General features: G+C 41.9%; 2 protein-coding genes across 2 annotated transcripts in view; one reads left to right on the top strand and one right to left on the bottom strand.

Moving 5' to 3' along the window:
- Nucleotides 1-4,677: 4,677 nt before the first annotated feature.
- LOC128477352 (tachylectin-2-like) lies at nt 4,678-7,919 on the top strand. Its single transcript, XM_053458067.1, has 4 exons — nt 4,678-5,040; nt 5,437-6,278; nt 6,357-6,581; nt 7,581-7,919. The coding sequence occupies exons 1-4, from the start codon at nt 5,028-5,030 to the stop codon at nt 7,782-7,784; spliced, it is 1,284 nt and encodes a 427-aa protein (XP_053314042.1). The 5' UTR covers nt 4,678-5,027; the 3' UTR covers nt 7,785-7,919.
- Nucleotides 7,920-9,667: 1,748 nt separating this feature from the next.
- Nucleotides 9,668-15,964, bottom strand: part of LOC128468237 (vomeronasal type-2 receptor 26-like) — a 29,229-nt gene continuing 22,932 nt past the window's right edge. Inside the window, exons 8-9 of the mRNA XM_053449929.1 lie at nt 10,343-10,729; nt 9,668-9,949 (exon numbers count right to left, since the gene is read on the bottom strand). Coding sequence (XP_053305904.1) covers nt 9,668-9,949; nt 10,343-10,729 — 669 coding nt within the window. The remainder of the gene's footprint in view (nt 9,950-10,342; nt 10,730-15,964) is intronic.

Below are 15,964 nucleotides of genomic sequence, written 5' to 3'. Positions count from 1 at the left end.
GATGATGATTTGAAAACTACTGACACTTTGGTATGATACCCAGGGCCTATTTTAACCCTTTGTGGTCCAATCCATCTTCACTAAGTGCGCCAAGCAGGCCCAATTTAACCCCTTGAGGACTGGGTGTTTTTTTTTTTTTTTTACCATGTTTGCACTAAACGACCAGAGTCGTTTTTGTGCTTTTGCTATGACTTTATTCAACTCTGATTGCCCACTAATCTTCTTTCTTTTTGAAATAATAACTATATATATATATATATATATATATATATATATATAAACCATCATTTAGTATGAAAAATATCTAAAAATGTGGGGATAAGTAGGAAAACAATATATATTTTCAGTGTCACCTATAAAAACTATATATAACCAGTGCAAATTTGTCCTGTTTTTGGAAACCCCTCATATGCCTGGTATTTTCATTTATTTTGGCACTTACAGGGTTTAATATGAATGGCGCGCATCGCTGTTTCTAAACAAGATTTTTTTTAAATGTGGTATGCTGGGACGACCCAATATCTTCCAGAAAAAGAAAAACTGCTAAACAAAAGTATATATTTTTTGAAAGATGACATCCCAAAGTATTTTACCTTGGGTATTTTAACACTTTTAATGTAACCAGTCTGTCATAAATATTGCAGTAACATTTCACTTTTTTTCATTTTTAACAAACCCATTCTATCCAAACACAGTATTTTAATTTCAGCTGAGGGGGGGGCAATCTGTATGTATTCCCATCCCCCGCACACAAAATAGGATTGTGAATACCGCCTCCTGCGTGATAGATCTAATGAAAAAAAAAAAACAGTTGATCTTAATCGATCTAAGGAATAAATACCAAAATCAATAAAAAAAATCCAAATTTCAGTTAATTAGACTAATCTAAGAAAAATGTTGTCTGATCAAACCTGATCTAACGCGCAGTTTGTTGAATTTGATTGTTAATATTGCATATTTTGTTCTATTGACTGCAATCGGCCGGCACTTTATAAATAAATGTAATGTAATGTAACATGCGCATTATAGGTTTTCAATGGAAATAGATTCTGAAACTTATTTAAGAATTTCCAATAAATATCCTTTTAACCGGACATCCACACACATAAAATATCTGGGGATTGAGATCCCATTGAATATCAGAGATATAATAAAAAATAATATCTGGGGATTGAGATCCCATTGAATATCAGAGACATAATAAAAAATAATATAATATTGCGGTTTGGAAGTCCCTATGCCTCTTCTGGGTGGGAAGAACGATTGTCATTAAGGCATACATCCTTCTCCAGTGGCTTTACTGTTTGAAGATGGTTCTAGTCCCGATTTCTGAGGTCTGGTGTAAACAATTTAAAACTTGGCCGGGAAGTTTATATGTGTAACGGGTTTTTGGGTAGGCCAACCAATATCTCTGTGGTCATTTACCCCAGTTACCTCTTTGCGCTCTGCAGGCCAATCCTGAGCCTCCGCTACCTGGGAGTTGGGGCACATAACTGTGGCAGCGCCTCCACCCAACGGAGCATCCAGGGTATGGATGGGGGTCCCAATGGGAACAGCCGAGTGATTAATAAAACTGACACAGGTCACTAACTTTGTATTGCACAGCAAAACACTCTGCATTAATATAACAGAACACATGAAATATAATAGAATGAAATATACATAATATGCAATATGAGGTTCACCCACCCACAACAATCACCGCGGCCCACCTTAATCTTCGCCTTAGCGGCCGCTGGGTATCTTTACTTGGTGCACATAACACGGTTGGGGCCCATAAGTATCTGACTCCACGGTATGGGCTGGATTATATGGAACACTTTCAGTATGTCAGTATATCTTTTATTTGTGTGACTAAATTCAGAGTGCCCTGTTGTGGGGACAGGGGGAGATGTTTTAGGCTTACCACTCCACAGTCTGCTATCAGGACAGTTCAGCTTTTAACCTCTTCACTGCCAACTCTGCTGCAAACAGCTGTGTACCTCTGTCTGCTGAAAGATTCTGTCAGGATGCTGCAGCTCTCCTCTGACCGTGGATTTCAAGCAGGCCTCTGTTCCTAGGCCTCTCTCACTCTCCTTCTCCCTCAGCAAAGGTCCTTCACCTCTGGCATCCAACTCTGAACCCCTCTCCCCAAACTCCAATGGCCTCTTTTTCACCTCATCCATGTGCTTTGCAGTTCGCCATCTGCTGGTCACCCCATAAGAACTGCAGGTGAGTCAGTGAGACAGCAGCCATCACTGAAATCCCTTGAGGGGTTACATATGGAATGCTAAAAAAACAAAACAAGAGATATTATCCATAGAAATAAGACCAAGGGGGGACTGGGGTTTCCATCAATGAGTAAATATGCTTGGGTTAGCGCATTGGCACATGTCCACAGGTTACAACAACCTGATGTTAAGAAAGATGGTTGGTTTTGGCTTGAGCAGAATATGATTGGTGAAGTGAAGCTAGATACAATTTAAAAAATATAAATTTAGCCAACACTAAAAATTTTCTCTTGAGGAATCTAATCCCAGAATGGATGAAGTTTAAAAAAAGAATAGAGATAAAAAATAAAATCATTAGTCCCGCCTCGCTGAAGATATTAGAAACGCTCATTCCAGAAATGACCCTGACGTATTGGCCGAATAGAGATCGTTTGAGATAAAAATATATCATGGAGATGGGAAGACCAAGAAGGTTCAAAAGGTTGAGGATGGACTTGGGAATTCCATCAAACCAATTCTCCACAGCCTTTAGAATAAGCCACTATTTTACACAGCATCTCTTTAAATCTATTAATATAAGATTATTAAAACAACTGGAACATATTTTTGAAAATACAAATAATGAAGGCCTATTACGAAAGTGGCTACTGTTTTGAGCTGCATTTTAAATTAGCCTTTAGGTGATATTCGCTCCCGCAGATTATAAATAAATTTCATCCATCGGTAGTAAATGTTTGCTGGAGATGCGATGAGAACCCTATATTAATGTTTGGTGGGGTTGTGCTGGGGAGGACATTTAGATGGTGTTGTCTGATATGATAGAATGCATTAATCCGCCACTGAGGCATCTCTCTCTCTCTCAAATCTTTATCACCTTTTAAGAGGAGTTTGGCAATTCAGCTTTTCCCAGCCACAAAGCCAACCATAGCCCGCAGTTAGAAGAAAAGAGGGGGAATCTCATGGAATCAGGTAAAGAATCAGATCTCCCATTTTAACATTACATTTTGCTACTATGCAAGAGATGACTATATACAATAGCATTTGGTATCCTTGCGATGTATATACAGAGAAATCTAGCCGAGCACATCCACTCCTGATATATGATGTCATGTCTACCTATAGTATAAGCAGCTGCACGGGGTAACCTACGACGTCCGCATTCCAAACAAAGTTTGTCTTCGTTGTATGTATAAAACTTTTTCTTATGTGCTGGGGTGGTTCCTTTTCTATTCGGCACAGTGATCTGTACATGTTGACGCCTAAGTTAACTATACCTTACTATCGTATTTGCTCGATTATAAGATGAGGTTTATTTCAGAGCAAATGGTCTGAAAAATATCCATCTTATATTCAAGGTCATGTTCAAATAGAGGTCTGATTACAAGACTAAGATCCAGACCCGGATCCTTCTCTCCGGCAGCCGGAGTAGGTCTGTGCGATGTGCGCAGACAACCTCCGCTGCTGCCGGGGCTTCTGCTGCTCATTCATAGAGGCCCGGCAGAAGTGCCGGCAGCAGCAGAGATTGTCTACGCGCATTGCACAGACCTTCACCCGCTGCCCCACTGGACACCAATGAATCTGAAGCAAGAGAAGTAGTCTAGGGAAGCACTGGTAAGTCGAGGGAGGGTAGGAGTGGCATATGGGGGGTATAAGGTCTTTCTGGAGGCAGAGTGGCATATAGGGGGTTAAAAAGAATATCAGGAAGGCAGAGTGGCACATAGGGGGTTAAAAGGAATATTAGGGAGGCAGAGTGGCATATAGGGCGTCAAAAGGAATATCAGGGAGGCAGAGTGGTATATAGGGGTGTATAACGCATATCTGGGGGCAAAGTGGCATATCAGGGGGTTAAAGGTATATCTGGGAGGCAGAGTGGCAAATAGGGGGTCAAGAGGCAAATCAGGGAGACAGAGTAGCATATAGGGGGTATAAGGCATATCTGGCAGCAAACAGGCATATCAGGGAGGCAGAGTGGCATATAAGGGGGTATAAGGCATATCTGGGGGGCAGATGTGCATAACTGAGGGGCAGGTTGGCAAATAAAAGAAAAAAAAATGCATTTTTCTCAATCATAGTTTTTATTAAATATGAAAATAGTTTACATGAGAATTAATATTTACTAGTAAAACTTTTTTCTTATATGGTAGTCTTATATTAATATTTAAATTTTGGGGGGTCGTCTTATAAACGAGCAGATACGGTAATTAACCCTGTCATGACTGGGCACAGGAGTCTTATTATTAAAATCCTTTCTGCTGTTTTAATAGCTCCATTTACACAACGTTTGTCTTTTCTGATGGGACTAGGTCTCTGAAAGTGTCAGCGGTTTTGTTTTGTTGAATTGTCAGCAGTTTTTGCTAAAACAAAGTGTCCACCCATTGTGTAGTGTTTAGTGTTTTTTCCTGCCTTCTATTGTAAAGTGTATATATGATTGTAATACAGAGGAGTAAAGCAGAGATCATGGTATACATATACCCTGTCTGTGTGTCTGATTTCTCTCAAGCCACTCGGTAAAGATATCTATATAATTTGGAACCCCCAAGGTATAGAATTAATCAGAAATTCTCCGACAACCTGTACGAAGCTGGTAATATATGTTACTCATTCCTGTTATAGACCTGTTTCTTACTTTTGTCCCTCACTGATCCTCTTGTCCTCAAGCTTTGTAGCACAATAAGGACCCAGTGTTTACAGAGCCAAAGAGGACAGAATTTGTCTAAGTAAAGTATTCTTTTTTATCCTGTTTGTTAAGTCAAGAACTTCACAAAGACCACTCCAGATCAGCAGAAGGAAGAGAGTGAAGACCCTCTACGCGCAGCAATGGGAGAACTTGGTAAAGTTTGTATTTGCTTTTTAGCTATCGAATCATAAGGTTTACCTTTCACACATGGCTTCTCCATTTTGGCTTTATTTTTGTTGAATAAATCATGACACCGTGTAATATGTCATGTGGTGTTGTTCATCTGAGGTTGCATTTACTTAATTCTTAGACGTGCTAAGGAACAGATGATTGTTATATGTCCTGATATGCAAAACCATAGAATTCTAAAGGGTGTACTTTCTTTTTCACAGGACTGTATGTAACAAAGTTCATATTCATTCATAATCATTTTTAACAAAAGGGAAACTAAATTAGTTGTAGGCATTCTTTCTGCCCTTGATTCCCATCTAAACATTTCCATATATTTTATGTTTAAAATATGTTCAAAATGTGTTTATTTCATTTCAGAGACCGTCTTATTTGCTCTTGCTGGGGACTTTTCCGTAAGAGTTGGGCTGCCCCCTAAGAACCGTATGGATAGTTATTACAATAGGGCAGCTAGTTTTGGCAAGCTAAATGATGCCAGCAAAGTTCTCTTTAACCCAAAAGGGGAGCTGTATGTGGTTCGTGGAGGTGATCTGTATACAGGGCACATGCCATCAAGAGCTGTTGAAGACTGGTATTCTGCTGCTAACAGAGTTGGAAAAGGTGATTGGAGCAAGTTCAAATTCCTGTTCTTCCACCCCGATGGCACTCTGTATGGAGCTACCCATGCTGGGGAGTTCTACAAGGGTCCAGTACCAACTAATGAAAACGTCTCCTGGCTTTATGGCCAGACTACAATGATAGGAACCTGCAACTGGAATAGGTTTGATGCTCTTTTCTTTGACGCTGATGGCATCATGTATGGAGTCACTGACACAGACAAGCTCCTGAAAAGAAGCCCACCTACTTATCCCGAAGATGAATGGATGTCCACAAGCACAACCATTGGTGATGGTGGATGGTCAAGGCTCACCCATTTCATGGGTTTCAGCCCTGACCGAATGCTGTGGTGTGTGGATAAATATAATGGAAATATCTATAAAGGTCCACCTCCAACTAAAGAAGATACAGGATATTTGAAAAAAGCAGAACAATTGGGATGGGATTACAATAAGTTTAGAGTGTTTTGCTTTACAAAAGACAAAACAATCCAGAGTATGCTCAGCTTCGAGTTCTTAATTGATTCAGGTAGAATCACATCAGAATCTGTTGAAGTGGTGAAAAAACAAATATATGACAATAGGGGAAGCAGCACACCGCTTTACGTAAGTATTTTATCACTTAGGATCTCTGATCTCTTTTCTGATGCCCCTTCTTTTTTAGGTGATTTCATATCTTTTTAGTATTCATTTGTGATAACCGCCCAATATGTTTCTATATGTGCCAGATTCAACAAAACCATGAAGGAGACAAGTGAATTTACCCACTCACATGGCTTCAACTTCGAAATGGGCACTGAACTCACTTTTAAAACTGGCATCCCAGGTATGGAGGAAGGAGGTACAAAGATTACCATGAATTTCAGCACGACCCACAACTGGAGCTTCACCACGACCAACGAAACAGAGGTATGCACTTTCATTCCATCTGAAACATGGTGAATGATGATAGAATGCCTCAGACAACCCGTCCGGTATCTGCTAGAAGAGGCGTGAGCCCAAGGGGCCTACAGGAAGAGTCTCTTCTCTGGATTTCCTGCCTTTAGCAACCTGTTTTCTACCTGTTTTCTCTGCTTTCCTTCTGTTCCTCCTTTCTTGGCAATTTCTTTCCTCTCTCTTGGACAGTTTTCTAATCAGCCTCTCAGAACACCGGGGCCCAAGGGCAATTGTGCCGTGTGCTCCACTGTGCATGAGCCCTTGACCCCAGAGGGACTAGCAGTCAGAGGAGGTGGGGTATATGTCCCATGGAAGGGCTATTCGAGCTGGGTATAAAGAGAGAAATAAATGGTAGAAAGAATTGCTTTCCATCCACTGGAAAAAAAAAGTTTCATGGTTTTCTTTAATTATTTTTGGACACATTCAGTAATCTGCCATCTGACTGACCTGAAATGCAAGGAGGATTTTTTTGTTCCAAATAGCAGACTTCATATCTCAACCCCGATGATTGTGAGGTGACTTGCTAGTCTGCCCCAACCACTGCACGATGATTAAAAAGTATTATATCTGTGATTTAAAAACAAAACGATATGGGGGATCCCCAGGACTCCCTATTAACCAGGGGATGGAATGATCCACCTATCCTCATGTGCAGTGGGATGGAAGCCATGCCCCCCCCCCTCAGTAGTATTTCCCCCAGGACCCCATCCTGTGAATCCTTGTACTGTACCCGGGGGGGGGGGTGATTCAAACCCAAAATCAACTTAAATATATCCCACTATATATAAATATTGAGATTAACTGCTTTTTTCTCTCAGGTGGGGCAGGTGGTCTGGAAAAAATGCATCATTAAACATGGTTGTGTGGTAATGCCCGAGGACATATGAGTGAACGTAGAACATCCCCGCTTGCTTCTCCTGCTGTTGAGGGGATTTTTTTTTTAATTCCTTATTTTTTTTTCTCTCTCTGTAGACTTCGTTTTCTTCAAGTACTGAGGTGGAGTTGGAAGGTGGGAAAGCGATCCGTGTAGTGGCTTCGGTGAAGAAAGCTGAGATGGATGTGCCGTACCGCGCCAGAGTCCGCACCCTCTTTGGTTATGAAACCACCATCGAAGGCGTGTGGAAAGGCGTTTCCCATTACGATCTCGTGGTCAAACAGGAAGACTATTCTGGATAAATCACAATTTCTGCGTTTGCTGTGTGGGACCTCCATCCGCTGAAGTTTTCATACTTTCTATCAGAAAACAAAAAGCTTTATATTCAGGTATAATCACTAAAAAAAGAGTTAACTCATCTCTGATATACACTGAATCGCTTCAATAAAATGCTTTGCAAATATCCAAGTGGGATGTGATGATGATTTGTACTTTGAAAACTGCTGACACGTTGGTATGATCCCTAGGGCCTATTTTAACCCTTTGTGGTCCAATACATTTTCACCAAGTGCGCCAAGCAGGTCCAATTTAATTGTCGGGAAAAAAAACCACTTTACAACATTTTTATACAAAACAGTTATAGTCTGTTATAACTACAAAGCAATGAATAAATACTATTACTAGTACTAATACTACTAAAGCCATATGTTATGTTAGCCTCCTTATTTTTTTCATGGTATGAAACTTTTTTATAATCATCTTCATCACTAAAATCACATTCAGAATCACTCCGTAATAATAATAATAATAATAATAATAATAATAATAATATGGCTAATTTTTCCTTATAATAGCGACATCTAGTGGTCACTAGGAAATCCAACATTGAACCACAAACTGTGAATTTTTTTTTCTATAATAGCGACACCTAGTGGGTAACTGCCATAGGACCACAAACAGTGAAATATTTTGTCGGATATATTCCGCAAAGGGTTAATGTGCCTATTGGCACGTTCGTGGAGTGACTCACTCAGGGATTTGATTTTTCACCTCTGTCGCTCCGTACATTCGCCGCAGAGAGATGGTCTCCACGCGAATGCAGTCAATAGAAGCGCAAAACTCTTTCTCACCCTGCATCTTCGTGGCAGTCGCCTACATCATAAGAATAGGTCAGCAGGGGGCAAATGTAACAACAGGCAGAGGGGGGGGGCAAGTGTGGCAGCAGGGACTCCAAGTGAGCCGGGAGGCAAGTGTGGCACCAGGGGCTGCAGGTGAGCAAGGGAAAATGTGGCAAAAGGCTGCAGGTAAACAGGGTGGCAAGTGCGGCAAGGGGCTGAACGTCAGCATGGGGGCAAGGGGCAGCACGGAGCAAGTGTGGCAAGGGGCAACAGGTTAGCAGTGGGGCAATAGCCCGAGGCATCAGCTGCCTAGCAGCTATCAAGTAACCAGCAGGTGACCAGCGCAGGAGCTCCACTGGAGCGGCCAGCATATTTCTAGTAAATTTACCTGTTATTTTATTGATTTGTGTAAACATCAATAAAAAGTCCATTCACAAAGCAGACAATATCAGAATTTTAAAAGTGAGGCAAAAATGGCCAGGTTTAAATACAGCTGGTTGTGGATTTTTTCAAACTTAAGCTGAAGCTTTGCTATTATAGTTATTCTCTTCGAGTTGGTTTTGTTTCCAGGGACACGCGTGTTCCATGTGGCGCAGAAAGAGTGTGCCACGTGTAGCCTGGCAGTATGTAGGACGCATATACACTCAGACACAATCCGATTCTGGATCGCATAGGGCCTGCCATGATTAATGAATTGGATCGTCTGCTTTATACTTACTGCCGGGCAGCACCTTTTGGGGACAGCGTTGGGAACGAGGGATTTCTGTTTGTAACCCTGGTATCTATTTACCTCCAGTTACCATAGATACAGACTTCCAGGGCATAGAGTGAACACTGGAGCACGGGGCGTGACTGACAGCCAATAGGAAGTGAAGCCCCCCAATCTGCTTAGTAGGAGTTGGGAGAGAGGGATGTGGCCGCCGGTAGAAGACAGAGGGGTGATTTGTCTCTGCAGGAAGACGAGGCAAGAGATTCATTTTCTCTGCTGTTGCTGCTGCTGTGAACCTCTCTAGTGTCTGCATAGAGCTGCTTATTCCTACGCCAGGCTGCCATGTGGCCGACGGGTATTAGTAGTGCCTGTCAGGCTTCTGTGTAAATCCGGTGTACAGCAGAAAGGCCTGCATTCTGAGGTGTGATAAAGCAGAAAGGCCCGCATTCTGAGGTGGGATAAAGCAGAAAGGCCCGCATTCTGAGGTGTGATAAAGCAGAAAGGCCTGCATTCTGGGGCGGGATAAAGCAGAAAGGCCCGCATTCTGAGGTGGGATAAAGCAGAAAGGCCCGCATTCTGAGTTGTGATAAAGCAGAAAGGCCTGCATTCTCAGGTGGGATAAAGCAGAAAGGCCCGCATTCTGAGGTGGGATAAAGCAGAAAGGCCCGCATTCTGAGGTGGGATAAAGCAGAAAGGCCTGCATTCTCAGGTGGGATAAAGCCAGCCTGTGAGACTCAGGATTACCTTGGCTGCGTGTGCCATCTACATGTATGTTCAACCACATCTGTTAAATACATTTACTAAAAGGGGTGGGAAATACAACGTGACATGTATTCGGAATAATTGACTTGCATGGGTATGATATGATATCATAATAAATAAAATATTTGTATATATTCGGCCCCTAGCACCAGGAGGCATATAGCTTGTGACTTTAACAGCATTTTCCATGGAATAGACAACAGAACTGAAACAGAATGGAAAATGAATCAAACTAAGGTTGACTTCCTTTAACAAGAAAAGTAAGATTTACCGTATGCTTACTCTTTATCTCTAACAGATGTGTTTTAGTGTTCATTTCTGGCTTCATTAACAATATGTAACACTTGGGGAAAAATATACAGCCCAATATCCCAGCGCTCGAAGCCAGAATGGCAAAAATCTCTACGGCCACCATGTTCTTCCCTTTGGTGCTCAGATAGGCCGGGATCATCGCAATCCAAACGCTGCAGAACACCAGCATGCTGAAGGTGATGTACTTGGCCTCATTAAAACTGTCCGGTAATGTCCTGGCTAAAAAAGCTATAATAAAACTAAGAGCTGCCAGAAGCCCCATATAACCCAGGACACTGTAGAAGGCAATAACCGAGCCCTCATTACACTGAACGATGATCTTAACTGGTGACGTGTGCATGTCCAGCTCATTAAAAGGAGGAGAAATTGACAACCAGATGCTATTAATTAAAATCTGGACAAAGGAACATATTAGGACAACAGAATTAGACACTTTGATCCCAAACCATTTTCTCCAGAAGCTGCCAGGTTTGGTGGCTTTGAAAGAGATACAAACCATGATGGTCTTGGCCAACAGAGATGACACGGCTATAGAGAAGAGGACTCCAAAAGAAGTTTGTCGCAGCCTGCAGGTGATATCTACAGGGCGACCGATGAACAGAAACACACAGAGGAAGCTCAGCATGAGTGACACCAGGAGGATGAAGCTGAGGTTCCGATTATTGGCTCTGACAATGGGGGTGTCCCGAAAATAAATAAATATTCCCAGTACAAAAATTGTCATTAATGAAAATGTTACAGAAAGAACTGAAAAGACCAGAGCCATAATATCCTCTTTGTACGACAGAAATTCATAATTCTTCGGAACGCACTTTATTTTTTTCTGGTCTGGACATTCGTTATCAGGGCATTTCTGGCAGATGTCACTGTCTGTAATAAATAGGGGAACGTTAGGTCAGAACCTTACTGAGTACTAGGTAGGGATATATTCTACTGAAGGGGGACGCTTACCTGTTACTCATTCCCACCCTGCAGTTCCTTCCAAGATCAGAACTACTTGGCAAAAAAAAAGGAAACCAGAAGTGACGTATTGTGCAGCCGCCATGTTTCTGGCATTTCCTATGGGCACGCACTACGCAGCAGCTTTAGCGTCAGGATTTTAAATGTCCGTACAAGCAACTCTATTGGTCGCCAGCAGGGGCCTTCTCTGCCATCAACCAATGGAGTGCACCTGTACTTCATTGGTTCATGGCAGACAGGCCCCCTGCTAGCGACCAATAGAGTCGCTCGTACGGACTTCGTAAATTCCTGGTGCCGCAACTTGGCCGGCAGAAACCACTGGTCTCCCTGATCTAAGAGTTAAAGGTACGTACGAATGACTAATAGAGTCGCTTGTATAGATCCTTAACTCCTGAAGCAGAGAAACCATGGTCTCCCCAGGCCAATTTGCGCCGTCAGGAGTTAAAGGGCCATGCAAACAACTCTATTGGTTACCTGCAGGGGCCTCCTCTGGCATCAACCAATTGGGCTTGCACGGCCCTTTAATTCCTGATGAGGAACTTGGCCTGTCTCCTCGCTTCAAGAGTTATCATTGTGCTAGTGAGTGTTATCTTTGTTTTCGTGGCTTTTTTGGTATTTTTTTTACCTTGGCATGTTTTTGACCCTGCTTGACCGTTGCCTGCCTTGACCTTGGCTTTGTTTTGACTCCGTCTCATCTTATCCCTTATGTACCTTGCCTAGAATTTGGCTCCCGAACAGGATCTTGTTTTTGAGATTGGCCTGGCTCCTGACCTTTGCTTCGGAATTCTCTGAAGCTGTTCTCATTTACTTCCTGTGTGGTCAGTTTGTGTACCTTCTATCATGCTAGTGCTTCTGGTGAAGAGCAGCAGGGAACCCATCAGAGACCCCCCATAGATGCTCTGCCAGGTCTGTTTCATTGAGCGATCTGGGCGTTTAAATTCTTTTAGATGTAATAATGTTGCAACCTCAAAAAAATAATCTACCCTTCCCCCACGTAGCATCTTTTTGTATAATGGCTGCCGATCATTCACTGCTTCATAAATGACAGGCTGAAATATCTACTCCAAGGAACCCCCTTACGGCAACAACCCCGTCCTACCAATCTCATTGGACACTTCCCCCTCTGAACATGGAACACAGCGGTAGCAGCAAGTGCGATACCCTCTACCAGGGGCTTTTCTGGATCCCGGGGGACAATAGTCATTACATCGAGCCTTTGGAACCTGGGAAAATAAGAGCAATAATATTATTATTGTTCCCTAATACTGAATCTAAAAACCCCATCCTTGCTTTGCCTTTTTTTTTCCCAATTCACTATGAATGTTCTTATATCTGGAGCCCAAAGTGGAAGTGACGCACTTCCTTAACACCCATATAATGTCCAATTCTAAATGGTATCATATATATATATATTTAATTGTATTTTTTATTTGATTCTGTTTGGTTTAAAAACATACATGAAAGTAAGATTATTTTTTATGGTTCTGTATTTAACATCACTCATGTAGCTTTCTTGGATTTATAGGCATCCCGAGGAGGGATAAGAGGTAGCCCTAAAATGGTACTGAAGTATTCTTATTCTTCCTTCTTCATCTAAATAAACTTCATAGGCTCCCAGCTGTCTTTCATTTTAGCATCACTTGGACTCGAGCCCCTGGCTTACCACCAATAGCTTCCCTCTCTGCATCATGTGAACTGCCAACACGGACAGGGCACCATGACCTATCACAACACTGTCCTGGCAAACGGAACTTTGAAAGCATGACCACATTGGCATTTGTATCTCAGGACACATGCATAAACACTTCAAGTGAGTAGCTGATTCCTTTCGGGGAGTTTATACACCCCACATACTGCCGGGGGCAGCACTGTACATCTTTGGGTCAGCATTGGGCGAGATGTGAAGTTATGTGTAACTTACTTTGCCAGTTTTCCAAATGATTTGTCTTCTAAAGAAATGGAAGTGGCAGATGTCAGACAGAGATGTATACAGCTTCCCGATAATAAGTTTCTCTAATTCAGCCTTTTTTTGTTGTATTACTAATTTCCAGTTGGTCAGACTGTAGACACTGGGGATCTCTCCTCTCTCATTGAAGAACTTTTCCTTCCCAAACCGGTCTGTGTAACGCACTTTACTTACATACCTGTGGAGCTTAAAAAAGGGAAGCAATTATGGTGAGTTTTGCCATGAACGCTTCTCCCTCCTGTAGCTACTTTGTAAGTATACAGTCCCAGGCACATAGAAATAGACCTCCCAAGTGTCCATGTTTGGACCAAGGTCACTGTGTCCCGGATGTCCGTATTCTTCTTGGAGCCCGGAATGGTTCTCATTGCTTTACGGAGCTATTAGTTACAATAATTTGTACAGAAACAAGAAATGGGTTCATAAATTAAGCTGTGTAAATAAACAACCAGAAGGCTCAAGCCTGGAAGAACATGTACCTGCCCATACCACCACCCATGGTCTCTAAGGTCTATTCACTAAAGAGTCCGACTCGCAAAGTCACTCAAACCAACACACATATAAATAGGATGTAGACAATCCCTTTCCAGATAAATACTCACCCTGTTCCTATAATCATATTTTCCTTGATTTATGTCCATGGCAGTCATGTTCAGGGACAGATGCATATTGTGTAAAGCATGCGCCAGGGCATAGACCGCCGTGTACACGAGATAAGTTTTGCCTCCAACAGAATAATTCCCAGCATCTGTAATGCGTTCTATCCCTGTGCAGTTTACCGGAGTTAATTTATACAGATTCATAAAAAATAGATACTTTCTTATGTTTCTTGTAAAACATCTGAAATATTTCAGCCATATGTCTTCAATAAATGGGTCATTTGGGCTGTTCGATGGATGGACGTTGTCAATAAACATTTCCAGGTCTTGCATGTAAACTCGTTGAGGTGTGAAGCTTATACTTCCATTTAATGTTCTCATGGCGCTTAAACTATAATGAAATACAGATGTCCATGAATCTGGAAGGATAAATGTAATATTTTTGAAGATTGATATAGAACTTTCTAAAGTTTTCATACAGCCCAAAGAGCATGTGCCACAAGCGATTACAACTTGGCTCCTTGCTTTCTTGATAATAGCAAAATCCTTTAGATCATTGGCAAAGAAATCTGACATTGTAATGATAAACTCAATGCAGATCCCACTCCTGGTGATCACGCGACTCAACTCACTGAGCTCCCTCTCTCCACGCTCATCACCTGAGGTGATTATTCCAACCCAATTCCAATCAAAATGTTCCAAGAAGATTAAAATGCCTTCGTAACGAGTCTGCTCATCTTGAAGAGTTCGGAAGAAGTAAGGATAAGATACTCTGTCACTGAGCTGTGGATCAGATGTCCCGTAGCTTATCTAGGTATAATAAGAGAAGATTTTCATCATTTTTAATAACAAACAGCAGAAGACATCTCTGTCTCTACCATCTCATAGACTATGGGTAAAAAACAGTACTAAGTTTCCCAAACATTGGTGTTGGTATTGAGTTTCCAACTGTGTCTGCTAAGAACATAAAGTAGGGCTAAAATTCACCTCTCGGTGGGATATGTATTCATGAAAAACTGCTTAAACTGGTCAAAATCTTGACTTGTGTTCCAATCATGAGGTGCGGCATGTCTGGACTCGTCCTGGATCATCCACCAGTGACAGCCTTTATTAGTCTACTTCCTACATCTTCTAGTTTTGGAATATTTCAGATTCTGGATGTGCTATGTGGAGTACAAACCAGCGCCTACCAAGTAAACAGGAACAAAAACCCAGGAAATTACTGAACGCTAACAAAAACATTACAATAAACCCATCTGATAAAGGGGGAGATGTGGTCATTATGAACACAAATGACTACATGAAAGAGGCACGTAGACAACTCTCTGAGAATTGACACTACAGCAGACTGAAGGAGGACCCCAACAAACCCTACAAAAGAGAGCTCACTAAAAGCAAAACGTGCCCTCTAATAACACTTCATACATCAAAATGATCCCCAAGGATCCTTCTATATGCTTCCCAAGATCTATAGAGATAGCAACCCTGGAAGGTCTATAATACGAGGAGTTGGCACACTCATAGAAAATATCTCCAGCCGGGTGGGAACTATCCCGAGACCTCTTGTAAAAACACCAAGCTATGTCCACAATTCCACTCATCCACCAGGATACCACACAGAAGAACCATTTCAATAAATGCCTACAAGATAACAAAACAAGTGAAACCATCATAATATTCATGAAATTCACACTCATTCCTACATGGATACATTATATTTTTTTTAGGGAATTTTATTACTGGGCACAGCAATGGAAACATGGATGGCACCCCAATTTGCCAACCTACTCATGGCAAAAGGAGAGGCATGATTCCTGGCTATCTTTGACCCCAACCCCCTAGTCTATCATCACTATATAAACAACATCCTAATCACTATTACAATTACACAAGTTCCACTCGACAACAAAACGGCAACTCAGCTACCTACAGCGATCAGAAATAACACCAAACCTTCTTAGACCGCAAATCGATGGACAGGCCGAGTTACCTCAACAGCAACGCCTTTCACCCAGACGACACCAAAAGATCTAAAACGTACACCCAAGCCATAACATAT

This window comes from Spea bombifrons, chromosome 1 (genome assembly GCF_027358695.1).
Source record: "Spea bombifrons isolate aSpeBom1 chromosome 1, aSpeBom1.2.pri, whole genome shotgun sequence".
Classification (NCBI taxonomy): domain Eukaryota; kingdom Metazoa; phylum Chordata; class Amphibia; order Anura; family Pelobatidae; genus Spea; species Spea bombifrons.
Note: the sequence above shows the minus strand (reverse complement) of the source record. Positions and strands in the feature narration are given on the sequence as shown.

Bases quoted from the DNA above. Each gene is read 5' to 3' on its own strand.
- LOC128477352 (XM_053458067.1), top strand. The intron at 6,279-6,356 runs GTAAGTATTTTA...ATATCTTTTTAG, and splicing joins GAAGCAGCACACCGCTTTAC to TATTCATTTGTGATAACCGC. The intron at 6,582-7,580 runs GTATGCACTTTC...CTCTCTCTGTAG, and splicing joins CCACGACCAACGAAACAGAG to ACTTCGTTTTCTTCAAGTAC.